Raw genomic sequence first — 14,081 nt, 5'->3', positions numbered from 1 at the left:
GATGCTGAGGTATTTGGGATGAGCAGTAGGTGGGCCAGAAGTGGCCGCACTCAGGGTGCCCAGGTGGGGCTTGTTTGTCACAAAGAAGTCACTTTGCCTGCACTAGTCCCTAGCTCTCCCTCCTGCAGCAGGTCCCTGGACTGCTGGCCCTGCAGAGCTTTGGCAGGAAAAAATTTTGGAGAGCTGGGGTGGTTTTTCTTTTGGTAAGCTGATAGATATTAACTGGTTTATTGCTCAGCCAACCCATCTGTCTGAAGAGTACAGATGTTCTCAGATTTTTTGCCTCAGACATTCTAGAATGTCTTTGTAGAACAGATGTGAAACTGGTGACATTCTGTGGCCTATAGTTCCTCATGAGAAAGTAACAGATATATTTGATGAAAGCAGGTCAGTGACAAGGAGAAAAAAAGTGCGGGGAAAAAACAACCCACCAAAAAAGTTTTAGTATTGCAGTGTTGCAAATCAGCACAAATCATTTCACTAGATTAAACACTTTTCTGTTTTTACAAAGTAAGCTATTTTATAAATTCAGACTACAAATGGTCTTAGTTTTAAATCTGGAACTTAAAAATTTTTGAGGATCAATGTTCTCTCCTTTTATAAAAACTGTTTTGGGAGTAAAGAAATAAGAGTTGGCTGAGCTGTTTTATGTGTCCTATCTGTTGCAGTAATTTTTTTCCTATAAGAAATATTGCTGTCACTGTATAAATAATCAGAATATAACTGGACTGTGCTTATTTACTCTGGAGAATTAGGTTTGCAGTGCTTCTGCCTGGTACTAGTTTGTTCTCCTGGGGATTTAGGGGTTTTGGGGTTGATGACAGGAATACCTGCAGCAGTCCTTACATGGAAGTCTTGTCAGAGATTGCTTTATTACTTGTGTTTTGTGTGTGAGTTTCTTGTCTACAAGGTTTCCCCTTGTCTCCTTTAGTGGTTTATTGCTTGGGTTTTGTTTCCTGTTTATGCACAATGTAATTTGCACCATATGTGATTTTTAGAAAAGTGTATCTAGAACAGACTGCGTGCCCTAATTTTTTTTATTTGTATTTAGCTTTTTTTTTATGTTATGCTTTGAATCTAGAGAGCTTGCTGTCTTTTAGATTGCTCTTTTAGCTTTCTTGCTCTTTTTTCTTTCTGTGAAAGCTTATGTATTATGCTTACAGGAAGTGTGATTAGGAAAGTGAATCAAGTTAGAAATCTTCCAACTTCAATTTCTTTATTTTTGTAAAGGCTCTTGGAGGATGGCTTTCTATGAATTCACTCAGACTTGTCTATCCCTTATACCCCATACTCAGGTGTTAACAATGCTGTCATAATACTTTTATTAGTTATTTTTGATGCAACTTAATCAGAAACTTAAATACAGTATAATCTAGGAAATTTTGATGCAAGTTTGTGTGCTTTTTTTTTTTAATAGAACCCTTTCTAAAAAAAAACTAAAGCAAAAAAAAATGATGCCGTAAATGGTAAAAGAGAATAGGCCAGGCCTGTTAATAGAGTATTTTTTGTAGTGTTCTCTTCTGTCATGAAAAGATTTGAAAGGTGTTTTCAAATAATAAAATCAAAAATATCTTTCTCTTTTAGCTGTCAGCTTTGGCTGAGGCATTTGGTGCATTTCACTAGATTAAAACTTTTCCTTACATACTAAAGAAAGAGGAAGTGGCTTTGTCATGAAGACTTAATTCCTGGAAATCTTATCAAGCAGGTTTCAGCCTCCATTATAATATTTGATTCTTAGCTAACTTGGGTTAGGGTTATACTTTTTCCTTTTGTTCTAAATCATGGTTATAATGCTCACATAAAATTTACTGGTTTTCATAAGGTTATAAAAAGATATGTTTTCAAGTTCAAAGAGTTATCCTATGTTAAAAAAAAACAGCAAAACACAGTGAAACTTGTATGTTTGCTAACAATGTATGAACTACCAACTTTAACTGAAAATCAACACTGAAGATATTTATCTGTTCTCATTCACTGGCAATCTTCAAATATATCCAAAATCCTGGGACTACTTTGTTCCTGAGCAGGTAACTGGATTACCAGCACTTGGATAGATGGATCAAACTTGCTCTCTTCTATGTCTTTACTTCATTCACCTTTCACAGGGCAACACTGACAATCAATAAATATCCTTAAAGCTAGGATAGGGTTTGTCCTACAGAGTAACTTTTCCTTGACTGCAGATCTGAAATTCCAGTTAAAAATGCCTCAGCCTTCACATTTTTAATATCTCTGTGTAGAAAACTCATTATATAGAACCAAAGCAGTATTTAGTAATTCTTTAAACAGTCAGTGGAAGACTCCATGAGTGTTCTTGCAAGAAAATACTGTAAGTACAATTACGATTATGGTGAAGTCTCTCTCTCAGAAGCTTTTATCTAGTCTGCCCTTGATTTTTGAATACATGTCTTAATCATAAAAAACTTAAAAGCAAGTTTTTTACATTGCTGTCATAAACACTGTGACTTCTTACTACCCAGGGCCCTGGTGCAAATGAGGACCCTGTTGTGTTGCAGGCTGTTCCAACATGTGGGATAATATGGTTTATATCTCAAAATGTTTGCAATCTGACAGAGCTTCTCTCTGATTTACCACCTTTGTTATCAGCTGCTAAACAGGCCTCCTTGCTCAAGTTTACCCCCTGTGAGGAGAGGGGAGTATAAATATTGTCCATTCTTGGCCATCACAGTTCACACCTGGGCATTCAAGTCTTTACTGGTCCTGTTAAACTCAGTAAAACCACTCTCTTAGATCCTGCCATGTATGTCCTATTATGACAATAACTGATGAAAGAAGAGAGTGTGGGGATAAGAAGTTTGGAACATAATGCAGGTCATCCAGTCACTGTTTTCTGTGCATATTGCATGGTTCAACAATAACAACATTCCCAGGAACAGCATTTTATTTTGTTCACTTCTATGTCTCTCCTCATCACTTATTCAAATGTCACCCACATGAAATTCTGGCATGCTTTTCCACAAAAGAGTAGGAGTAGGTTCACCTCATGTCTTGATCATTCTCAGCTTTTACCAAGTTCCTGAGTTTTTTGTAAATAGTGCCTCATTTTCCCAAGTAAACACATGAACTTTCGTAGACTGCTGTACCTTTAGTTTCAGCTCCAAGATGTAATACCCTTCTGCTAAAGGTCATCCAGTCCTCTAGCATCAGAGGATATCATCTGATACCCTGCTGCCTCCTAGTGTAGAGGCTCCAGGGAGAGAGACAAACAGAAAACTTCCATGATCTGCCTGAAAAGAGAAGCAATGCAGCAGGAGTGAGCTGTACAATAAAGGGCATACCAACACTTTTCAGGCTGCTAATCCCTCTTGTGTCTCTGCTACTCCACAGCATCTGTGAAGGAACAGTGGCTCCACAGCTGGTCATTACATCTGTTGCTAACAGCTGCACAGTGCATGTCTCATGCAGAGAGGTTCACCAGCCCCTGTCCTGTGTGCCACCACACCCTGCTGATCAAACAGCACCTCTTATGTTAATCTTGAGGCCTGCTGAAAAGGCAGTGACTACATGTAACACAGGCATGGGGTGCGTTCAGATGAGAAAATCTCAACTCACTTTTGGTGTGACCAACAGCTCTTTTGGTTTTTTCAAGCTAAACTGCCCCTTGAAGGTTTGCTTTTTTGTAAGGCCCACTAGGTATCAATCAACAGTACTGCGACTCAAGGCAGGCTGTTGTTGTTTCAGTGTTCTCCCTGTGTGCTCTGATTTGCTTGGTAAAAAATTAGTAGAGCAGGGATTGTGTCTTCAGTAGCACAATATATCTTATCAGTATTTCAGCAACAGCAACTAATTCCATATAGTAGTTCAGATATTACCAGGAAGTACTGGAAGGAATATTTAATTCATTCATTAGTGAAGCCTACTGTGTGATAATTGCACTGCATTTTCCTTTCTTCTGTTGTAGAAGAACTGTATCTTTCTAGGCAGGATTCTCTGTGATGCAGAACAGTTCAGCTTCTATTGAAGTTGATATGAAAGTGTTTAGAAGCATTTGGAAAGATCTCAAGATCAGGCAGATCTGTGTCCTTGATGCTGTTATTAAAAAACATCCATCATGGGAGTTCTGGCTCTCCCAAAGAAGTTGTTGGGTACATTTGGTATTAGTTCCTTCTGGCTGAGATGTTGGAAAATGTGCAATAAGTAATAAAGTAGCCAAATGTATATGTTAATCTTTATAATGGGTAAAAATAGAGCATTTCTAAATCATGTCTCAAAGTGAAGAGACTATTTCTGTAGCATCTGGAATTTACAAGGAAATAGAAATAGATAAAAATTTGTCAAGGAAAAAAAAATGTCAGTTTTTAGTATCAGTAAAAATTTATTGCTCATCACAATCAAATTAAGGATGGTGTGGATTGTTTTCATGACTTGAGTCAGATATAGGCTTTATTTCACAGCCAATATTGATTAAACTTTTGAAAACAAAAAGTTGTGTCGAATTTTGTTCAACAGCTTAGTTTCCTTATGTTAGGAGAGTCTGAGCTGGCTTTAACTATTGCCTGCAGCACAATACTAACTTTACCCTTAGGAAGGGTGAACAGAGGAACAGAGCTGCTGCCAGTGAAAAGCAGTAATTTCCTCTCTGGCTGATAGAAGAGCTGTTGAAGACTATGCTCTACCAAGATGAACAAAAGTGATGTCAGCACTACCTCTTAAGTTTTCATCCTCCTTTGAGTTACTTTATGATCTGCAATTTGAGCTTTACTGTTCCAGAGAATGGATTGCTGCACAGTGCCTTTTTTGAACAGGGACATTCCTGTACTTAGTTTTCCAGAAAGAGCTGAGGTTTTGACTGCATTTCTTGGAGCATGTGTTTGTACTGGGTCCAGTCCACATAACCAGTCACACTTGAACAGACAGAAATGGGGCATAAATAGTCTCCATTTACTTGAGAGAGACATTGTGAGCATCTACAGAGTATGGGTGTGAAATGGCAGCAGGGCCTAGCAGAAGTGTGTATGTATGGTAGCATTACTAATGGCAGATATCAGTCTGTGCTGACACTTCTAATTGAGGTAGAAATGTGGGACTTCAGTGAATGTGATTATGTAATGGTAAATATTTACTGATCCCCTGAGAAAAGGGAGGAAAAACAGCTAATAAAGAATGGGCTGATAACAGAGAAGCAACAGCCTAATGCTACTGAAAAATACCTTATCAGACATTGAGAAAAGTACTTTGCTGTCTGAAGAAAGCTTAGATATACGAAATGTGTGCTAATGTTTCCTTATTTCCTTTTGAAGGATCGACGCTTTAATGATGAGATTGACAAACTGACTGGGTACAAGACAAAGTCACTCTTGTGCATGCCCATAAGAAACAGTGATGGAGAGATTATTGGTGTTGCCCAAGCAATAAACAAGACTCCAGGAGGTGCCCCTTTTTCTGATGATGATGAAAAGGTAAGGTTAGCTTTACTTTTGCATGCTTTCTAAATTTTTTTCTCTAATTCAGCAGACTGGTCTAAAGAGACTTAATCTAAATTAGTAAATAGCACATCATTTGTGTTATGCACTTCTGGAAGTGCATAACAAAGTGCACATTTCTGTTGTTTAAAATAGAAAGTGGAATAGAAATAAGAAAGAAAAAATAAAATAGAAAATCTGTTCTGTAAATGTCTGAGTTCCTCTGTTAATCTTATGCAGACCTTTTTTGTGTAGTAGACCTTAGTAGGAAGTCTTTTTTATTTTTGAAAACTTCACCTGTAAGAATTAGTTTGGGGGGAAATTATCACAGAGATATTCCTAAGCTTGCTGACTCTAAAAATCAAGATGTTCTCTTAGTACTTTCCAAGGGATAAATGTCTGTAGAATATGCAAAAAGAAATTTTATTTTAGAGGAAATTATGCATATACAAATCTGTTCTTCTAAAATATTTGAGACTTGCCAATACTTTTTAAAGAAAAAGAGGATGGGAAGGAACACCAGGTATGTGTATCTCAGGTGGAATTTGGAGAGTAAAGTGAGCAAAAAAGGCAGGAAAGTAGAAGTATCTGCAAAGAAGGAACTTGAATTAAAGGCAGGGGGAATTAGGAAATGCTGCTGATGAAGGCAAATGTATCCAGCTGACCTTGGAGGGAAAATGTGCAGGAAGCCAAAGTGTGACTGGGGAAGAGAATGGTATAGGGCAGCTGGGGAGGAACAGAACTGCAACTCTGTCAGCCCAGGAGAGAGAAATGGAATCTCCTTTAGGCACAAAATAGGGAACTACACTTCTGTGTATTGAAATAGTGTTGAATCTCATTTTTGTGGAAGTGTACTTAGAGGCAGACTTTTCCTTCAAAAAGCTCTTTATATTGATTCAAATGCAGTTAATGTTATACACCCTTTTCTTTAAATAAAAATTAACTTTTGGTTTTTATTTCTGCAAGGTGTTTGTGTAACTGATTTAGCATAGTGATTTAGATTGAATTAACTAACTTTAAATAGAACTCTCAATTTTCAGATGGTACTTTATATGAAGTTATCCAGTACTTCTTAAATTCCTTCTTTAGAAGCTATCCAAACTTGTGTAACCATGGGTTGCCTCTGAGTTTCTTTTGATTCTTGAGAATCCTGGATGTTGAATATTGATTTATTAGCAATGTATGCCTCAGTGTGTAACTAAATGCAAATTAAACCTTCCCTGTGTAGGGTTTATCAACACTTTTGTTTATTAGTACTGTCCTTGTAAAGGGAATTTTGTTTAAAATTCAGCTTTTAATATGGATCCTACATTTGATTATCACACATTCAACTAGCAAAACAACTGTGTATGTTTGAATTGTGTATTACATAAATATTTTAATGTATCAGTATTTGATGCTGATGCATTTGCTTCCATTCTGGACTACCAAATATTATCTAAAAATCAGCAAATTGCCCATACTGTGTTGTCTTTATTTTGTTCTTAGTAATTTAGATCACTGTTAAAGTTATAAGCCTGCATGTTAGAACTCTTCAAGAATATATTGAATGGGTTTTGACATGTAGATTTTATGGAAAAGTAAATGAGAACTTAACCATCATTTTGCCCTGTAACAGATCTGAGGCCTGGCAGTCCATGTGCTGTTATTTCAAAACCCATGCTTTTAGGTTTTTTGACTCAGTTGGTAACCTAGAAAGCATGATATACCTCTGGGAAGACAGCACATACTTTCAGGAGAGCTGTCTTGCAGGATTAGCAAACAGGTATTTTTAACCAAAATATCAGCATAGATGTTTGTGAGGAAAGGAGGCAGGTGAAAACTGAGAAACCCTCTTCAGAATAAGAAAACTTCAGTAGTCTGGGTATTGAGGTGGCTTGTGCAGAAAAGTCTGATCAGTAGCTGGCAAAAGACCTATATGCAGCTTTATGTTGATGTTACAGTTTCTGACAATCAGCAGCTTCAGAATGGTTAGCAAATGAAAATGTAAATTTGCAGTCTTTTTCCTACCCCCAAAAACCTCTCAGAGAAATGTGAGTATCATTTGAGTCTGGCTTTTGTTTGCAAGTGTCATTCCTCTCTTAGTATTGTGTGAAGCAATTAAAATAATCTGTTGGAGTTTTTTTATGAAATGACAAGACTATATTGTCTAATGAAATGTCTCTTGGCAGCACTATTGTCTCGAGTCAATAGGAAACAAAGACTTATGTTTTCAATTAGAATTAAGTAGATGCTAGCATCATTTTTATGTACTCTTAGTTGTTTTCAGGAATTTAATAGCAAATAAAATATTTAAGGTTTGAGGAGTTTTTAATGCTCTGAAGCTGTAACCAAGTTTATATTTTGCAGTATCTAAAATGGAGTATTATATTGCAAAGTTCTTCTGGTTTTGTTTTCGTGGCAAATTCTCAGGGTTTTCTTTTACATGTCTGACCACAGTGTTAAAAGCAGAGCACTAAGAGCAAATAGCAGTGAATTTTCCACATTTAATATTGTTTCCCACTGCCAAATTTCTTTTCTCCTTTTGGTGTTAGGGATGTTTTAGCCAATTCATTGTTTAAGTGCAGAATTAGATGACAGCCACAGGCATGAGAGAAAGATGCTCAGTGTCACAATGTATTTTGTCACCCCAGCATTAGTGGCTCAGTTGAACAGACTATTGATACAAACAATATTAGAATACTTTATTACCCATAATAGTCTTCACTATTACACTCTGTTGTGTAGTTGGTAGTTTTTTGGAAAAACAGCACTTTTACATGTATTTTGCAAATGAAGAGACCTGTTCATTTGCACAGACAAACAGCAGAAAGATAAAAGCCCTGACCCCTTGGAAAGAACTCTGCACCCAACATGCATTCCCTGTACTGGGCTGAAGATTCACTCAAGGGTATGTGCTCTTTGCTGGTGAGTCATACATGTTCCAAGACTGCTGAGAAAAGCCTAACAAGACTTTGACAGTCTGTGGTTTCGATTATTGTCTGCCCTTTAGAGTCTTCTGAAAATCAGTGCCAAAACAAATCTAGTCCTCCATCAGAGAGGCTTAACAAACAGCAACAGCAGCTCCATGGTCACTTAAATTGGCATCCTGTTCTCTGCCTCTGACATCCTCGTGGTCTGAGAGAAGTGAATTGACTGCAGGGAAAGTACCCAGGGCTGCCATCTCGAATTAAACCCTGCTGGCTTTGCTGAAAACCAGTAGTTTGAATGCAGTGAGACCTGGGAGGGGGAGGTAAGAACTGGATTTGTTGTCTGTGCTCTGTGGGTAGTTTTATTAAGTACATCTGTCTATAGAGTACAGGATTTATCTGATGTGTATTTGGTTTGTGGGGGGTTGAAGATAAGTGTTCTCATGCTCCAACATCTTATTTCTCACATTCCTAATAGCAGCCTTGTGATTCTGAATTTTCCAATTTATTGTGCTCTTCTTGGTCCATATTCATTAAAGCTTAAATATATCCTACATTGGGTCTACCATAGTGATGAATAATTTCCAGGGATTTTGCTGTACCTGTACCTTCATTTTCTGTGAGTTTTTGCATGATGAGCTTACAGTCACGCTGGCAGATAGCAATTTTAAAAGTCAGTAAGGACCATTCCTTCATCTTAGGGAAGTAATCAACTGTAAATAAAACTACTAGGAAAGGAAGTGATCCAGAACAGGCAAGCATCTCTGGCTGCTGTGAAAATGATAACTCCAGCTCTGTGAATGTGGGGAATTTACAACAACAACAACAAAAAAAAAAGTCACCTGAAAATAATTGATGGATCCACTACAAAGGAACAGATGAGAAACAAATTCAGTAAAGAATTTTTTATTATGTGTTCCATATATGGCAGTATGTGACAACCTCCTGCTAATACCTGCCTTGGTTCTCTCACTTGACCCTCCAAAAGCTATTTTTTAAAAATGGCATGATCCTCAAAGGTATCATGTGGCCCACGTCACATATCTCCAGTGCAAGAGACAAATTTGCTGAAAGAGGACTGGAAATAACAAAGACCTTTGAAGGATGAAGGTGCTGAAGCACCACAGCTATCTGGGAAAACTCTAATGGTCTATTAGGCACACTTCTTGAAAAGTACATGCTACACAAATCTAAATTAAAATAAATCACAGTAACTGAACTGCCTTGCTGAGGGAGTTTAAAGCAATTTGCCACTAGGATATTTGCTTTATCAAAGCAGCTTAACACCACTGGTTTGCAACCAACAGCACAAAATGACTGCCATGACAGACATTGGCACGGACTTCTTTCATCTTGTATGCATTCATTCATGCTTTCAAATTAAGCAGAAAGTCTAGATTTCTTTTTAATTACAGAACTCAAAATGTACTCAAAGCTTAACAAAAACCTCCCTGTATCAGTACCTCTGTTTTGAGACTGGTGCTTAATATTTGAATTGGACATCTTTATCTCTGAGGTATAGAAACCTGCCTAAGATGTACTGCAGGGATATTTCAGTGAACCATATATTTTTTCCAATGCAAATGTGTATTTTCCTAGACTTGTGGGAGGCTTTGTTGCTGTGTGTTTATGGTACATATTACACTAAATTCTTGATACTTGCTTGATGCCTCTAGATGTTATCATAAAACAAATAAAAAATGGTCAGATTTGGTGTCAGGAAGGGTTTGCTCTATAGAGCAGCTCAAGACAATTGGGGTTTTTTTGTGGGCACTAGAGTTTTGTTCTTACCTTCCTTACTCTCCCTATTATACGAGACATCTGGATTCTTCCTGCAACTGCCAGCAGGAATCTGAACCTGTTGGTTCTTCCCATATTGCCTGTGCTTCTATCTTCTCAATTAATATGGAGAGACTTGAATAAGACCTCTTATCCTTAAGCCTTGACTGTCATTTGACTAATATTTGTAGTATTTGACTCAGAGCTCACTAAACTAGACTAAAGAATGTCTGCTGACTTAATGGGCTTTTTAAAATCAAACTTAAAATTTAATTAGTGGAACATTTAATTAATGCAGACCCCCAAGTCTATTTATGAAGCTTAAATTCATCCATGTCAGATCACTGAAAATAGATTGGTTAAGGAGCAGTTTTGGTTCCTATTGCTTCCATGGGAGGAGACACAGTTCACAGTCGACTATGCTGCTTTCCTTCATGCTTTTTTCAGTCACATTATCAAAAATTACTTTTACTAATTATAGCCTTCTTAGAAAAAAATCCAGAGGGGTGATGAGGATAACTCATATATTCAGAGACATGAATTATGAAGCATTCAGTAGTACCTTCAGACTAAATCTTACTAAGAGAAATGCTGGGTGTTCCTGCAGATTCTGAAGCACAGAAATAGCCCTGGAGCTTGTGTTCTGTTTTCTCCTCTCATTAGTATTCACAAGGCATTGCAGCAGGAGAAAGGAGCCCAGATCTCAACTGGTCAAACCCAAGAACAACTTCTCAGGAAGACTGGTAAAGCAACCAAGTGCCATGATCATGGAAGCCTTTGTGCAGCCATACTACATTATTCAGTCAGAAGTGAATAAATTTTTCATCAGGAAGCCTAAAAGCTAAGAATTCTGCAGTTCTGATGGTAACTCTCAGACACCTTAGTAACTAGAAAGGGTGATGTTAATACTACATTTTTTTATTAATGGATTTTCCACTTCAAAGCTTGGAATACCAAAACAACAATTATACAAAGGCTCTGGAGGATCAGAATTTTGTTTTATACATCTGTCATAAAAAAAGAAAGAAAGCCTGTGGGTCTTGAAAGTGTACTTGTGTTACAGTGTAACACCTAGGTACTGTCTATATAAGGAATTTATTAAAAAATCAGGTTTTGTTGTTTGTTTGATGTTTTTTTTCTGGAGAAAACCCTGAACTTCCATTACCTAAGGAATAAAGTTTTTACTTTCAGCTGTCTTTCTTTTCTTGGCAGAATTCCCTTAAACCAAGTAAATTATTTTGATCAGATGGCTTATTAGAAAAATCTTGTTTGCTTGAAGTGAAATCTGCACTGGGGCCTTGTTAGAGATGCATGTAAGAGGAAACCTTTGTGGTCAACAGCTGGTGAAACCTTTATTTCTGACAGTTACTGGAGATGTGCCCTGTGGGCTGGATGGGAGGACTCGGTCCCTAGTGAAGTGTTTTCTGAACTTCTGTCAGTCTATTCAGCTCTCCCTAGATGTTCTTCATAATAACTTTGAAGGCTTGATATACTTTTAGAAAATAGCATTTTGCATCTCCTGTGAATTGCCTATCTTTCCTGAAGCAGAATGAAATGTTCATACAGCAGTTCCTGCCATCAAAAGTATTTCCCCCTGGAATAGTGATGCAGAGCCTATCTAGCTATAGGTTACATGATGAGATATTGCAAACTTCTTAGCAAATAATTTTGCTAAAAATTAAGTCAACCTCTGACCTTCAGCAAGTTAATACAGGCTTAATAAGAAACTGTAATTAAAAGAGAATTGTTCTAGCACTGATTCACAGTATCCCCTTGAGAGATCACGTTACAGTGATCTCTCTTCTGAAACCCAATTCTAAATATGGCATTAGGTGGTTCCATATGTGCTATCAGATTTTCAATTTTAAGTATTCTTACTTTATAATAAGGAAATAAATTTCCTTTTTTTTGACCCAGTCTGAGCTTTTGAGGCCTCGTTGACTAATTGCTTTGCATGAAGCATCCCTTATTCAAACAGATGTGTTAAAAAGCACCAAAAAATTTTAAAAAATCAATTTCAGCAGTTTGTTTAATAGTTCCAGCTTTGCTTATAGTGTTTCACATCTCTGTCCCAGATATACCTATAGTGTTTCTCACTCCTATGAAAATTGTGCTACCCTGCTGTCTTTGCTTTGCAAAAGTGTAGTTGCTCTTTAACTGGCAAACTCCTGACTGTACATTAGAAGGGATTCAGCCCTCATCCATGCTGTCTTTGCAATTGTCCACCTGAGAAATTCCTGTCTGCATCCCAGCAGCTGGAGTATGTAAGCAGCAATATAGCTGTAATGCCTGTTAGGAGGATGCAGCAATGTGTTTCCCTATATCTGGGAAATGGCTGTTTAAATCTGTGGCCACAAATGAATAAAACTCTTGTCCTCATCTTTCATGGGACCTTTCTCTGTCAGCAGCTAAAAGCAAATGCCTGGAATGAGGCAAGCATGAGATGGTATTTCTTTCATATAGCCCAACAGTGGACTGTTATTTGCAGCTCAGGACCAGACACGGTATCTGTGTATTTAATACCACCCCAGGGATTTTCTGTTTAGGAATTGATTCTGGCATTTCTTGAAGCAAGAAAAGTTATAAATTTCACAATATCCTGCCCATTGTATGAAGAACTGCCATGTGACTTTAATTCATTTAATGTTATTCCTTCTTGTTTTGCTTTTAGTGAACAGAGTGAAAAGTCATTCCCTATTCATTTTCATTCCAGTTGTTTTGCCCTAAAAATCTTCACCAGTTCTGACCTGGTGCAGCAGTTTATTCTGTAGTCATTGCTTTGGCAGGATGGGTACCTGTTCCCCAAAACCCCTGGTCAGTGCCTCTTCACTGCTCTGACCGTTGGTACTTTCATGTCTGGAAAAGTAGAAGACATGGAACCAATTTTTTGTACACTTGAGCCTGATAAAACAACAACTGCACTTTTCTTAGCATTTTAAAACTACCTTTTGGTTATGCCCAGAACTGTTTTTGAAAGCCTGGGCATGTCTTCATTGCTTCTGTTGTCACCTTGCTGTCACTGCATTACCATGATAAAAAAATTTTGTTTGTCCCTTAACTTGCTGATTGTTAGTTTTAGCAAATACTGTGACTGTTCATTTGAAAGATTCCACAGCTCTCTGAATCCCTGAGGATGCTGTGTTTTTAATTCAAGAAACCCCAACCTACAACAGAGCATGAAAAACGTGGGTTACCAGTAAAATTAGTCAGCAAGATTAAGAGTTACTGGGCAGCCAGATTACATGTTCTAGACTGGAGCTCAATGAAATTATGAAAGCTGAAGTAATTTAACCATTAACAATAATAATTTTGCATCTCTTGCAGAGCTGGCAAGAACTAAAGTAGGGTTAAAACAATTTATGATGATTTTTGAAATGTTGGAGCTGTAAGAGAATTGAGCCACATTGTTCATAACAGTGAATGGTGGTCAGAAATTTCAGGCAGTAAATTATGCAGTGCACTTCAGGTAACCCTTAACAGGTTTATTGAACTGTACTTAGAAAAATGTTTCCTGTGAAGAGCATGGTGGGAGAGGCGGGGCACCAGGAAGAATGCTTCATTTAACAGTGCTTCGTGAAAGCTCTGAGTAGGACCCTTAATTAATAATTTGGTCTCTGGGAAACCTTATTGCTTAGAATAATTATCCACATACATTTTAGTGAAACAAAACAATATTTATACTGACAGCTACTTAGGCTAAAGTCTTTGGACTAAATTTGACACAGATTTAACCTTAGTATTAATTTGCTGGCAACTTACTGTCCATGTGATAGAATGGGTAAAACCAAACCTTGTTCTTTTCTGGTTTTTTTGGGGTGAGGTTTGTGTTGGGTTTTGGGGTTTCTTTGTAAGCCAAAGCTTTTTGCTGTATAAAAACAGACTAACATTTTGCAAAGCTGGTGTCATGGTTACAAAGCAAATTAATTGATAATAGCTCTCCAGTGTTGTGGCATGGTTTTAGTGCCAAGCA

The 14,081-nt window shown here is 37.4% G+C and overlaps 1 protein-coding gene across 2 annotated transcripts in view; it reads left to right on the top strand.

Moving 5' to 3' along the window:
* The window catches only part of PDE11A (phosphodiesterase 11A), a 107,137-nt gene that overhangs the window by 6,258 nt on the left and 86,798 nt on the right, over positions 1-14,081 (top strand). For both annotated transcript variants that reach the window (XM_050977058.1, XM_050977057.1), the window contains exon 2: positions 5,262-5,420. In XM_050977058.1, the coding sequence (XP_050833015.1) occupies positions 5,262-5,420 (159 nt within the window). The remainder of the gene's footprint in view (positions 1-5,261; positions 5,421-14,081) is intronic.

This window comes from Serinus canaria, chromosome 7 (genome assembly GCF_022539315.1).
Source record: "Serinus canaria isolate serCan28SL12 chromosome 7, serCan2020, whole genome shotgun sequence".
NCBI lineage: Eukaryota > Metazoa > Chordata > Aves > Passeriformes > Fringillidae > Serinus > Serinus canaria.
Note: the sequence above shows the minus strand (reverse complement) of the source record. Positions and strands in the feature narration are given on the sequence as shown.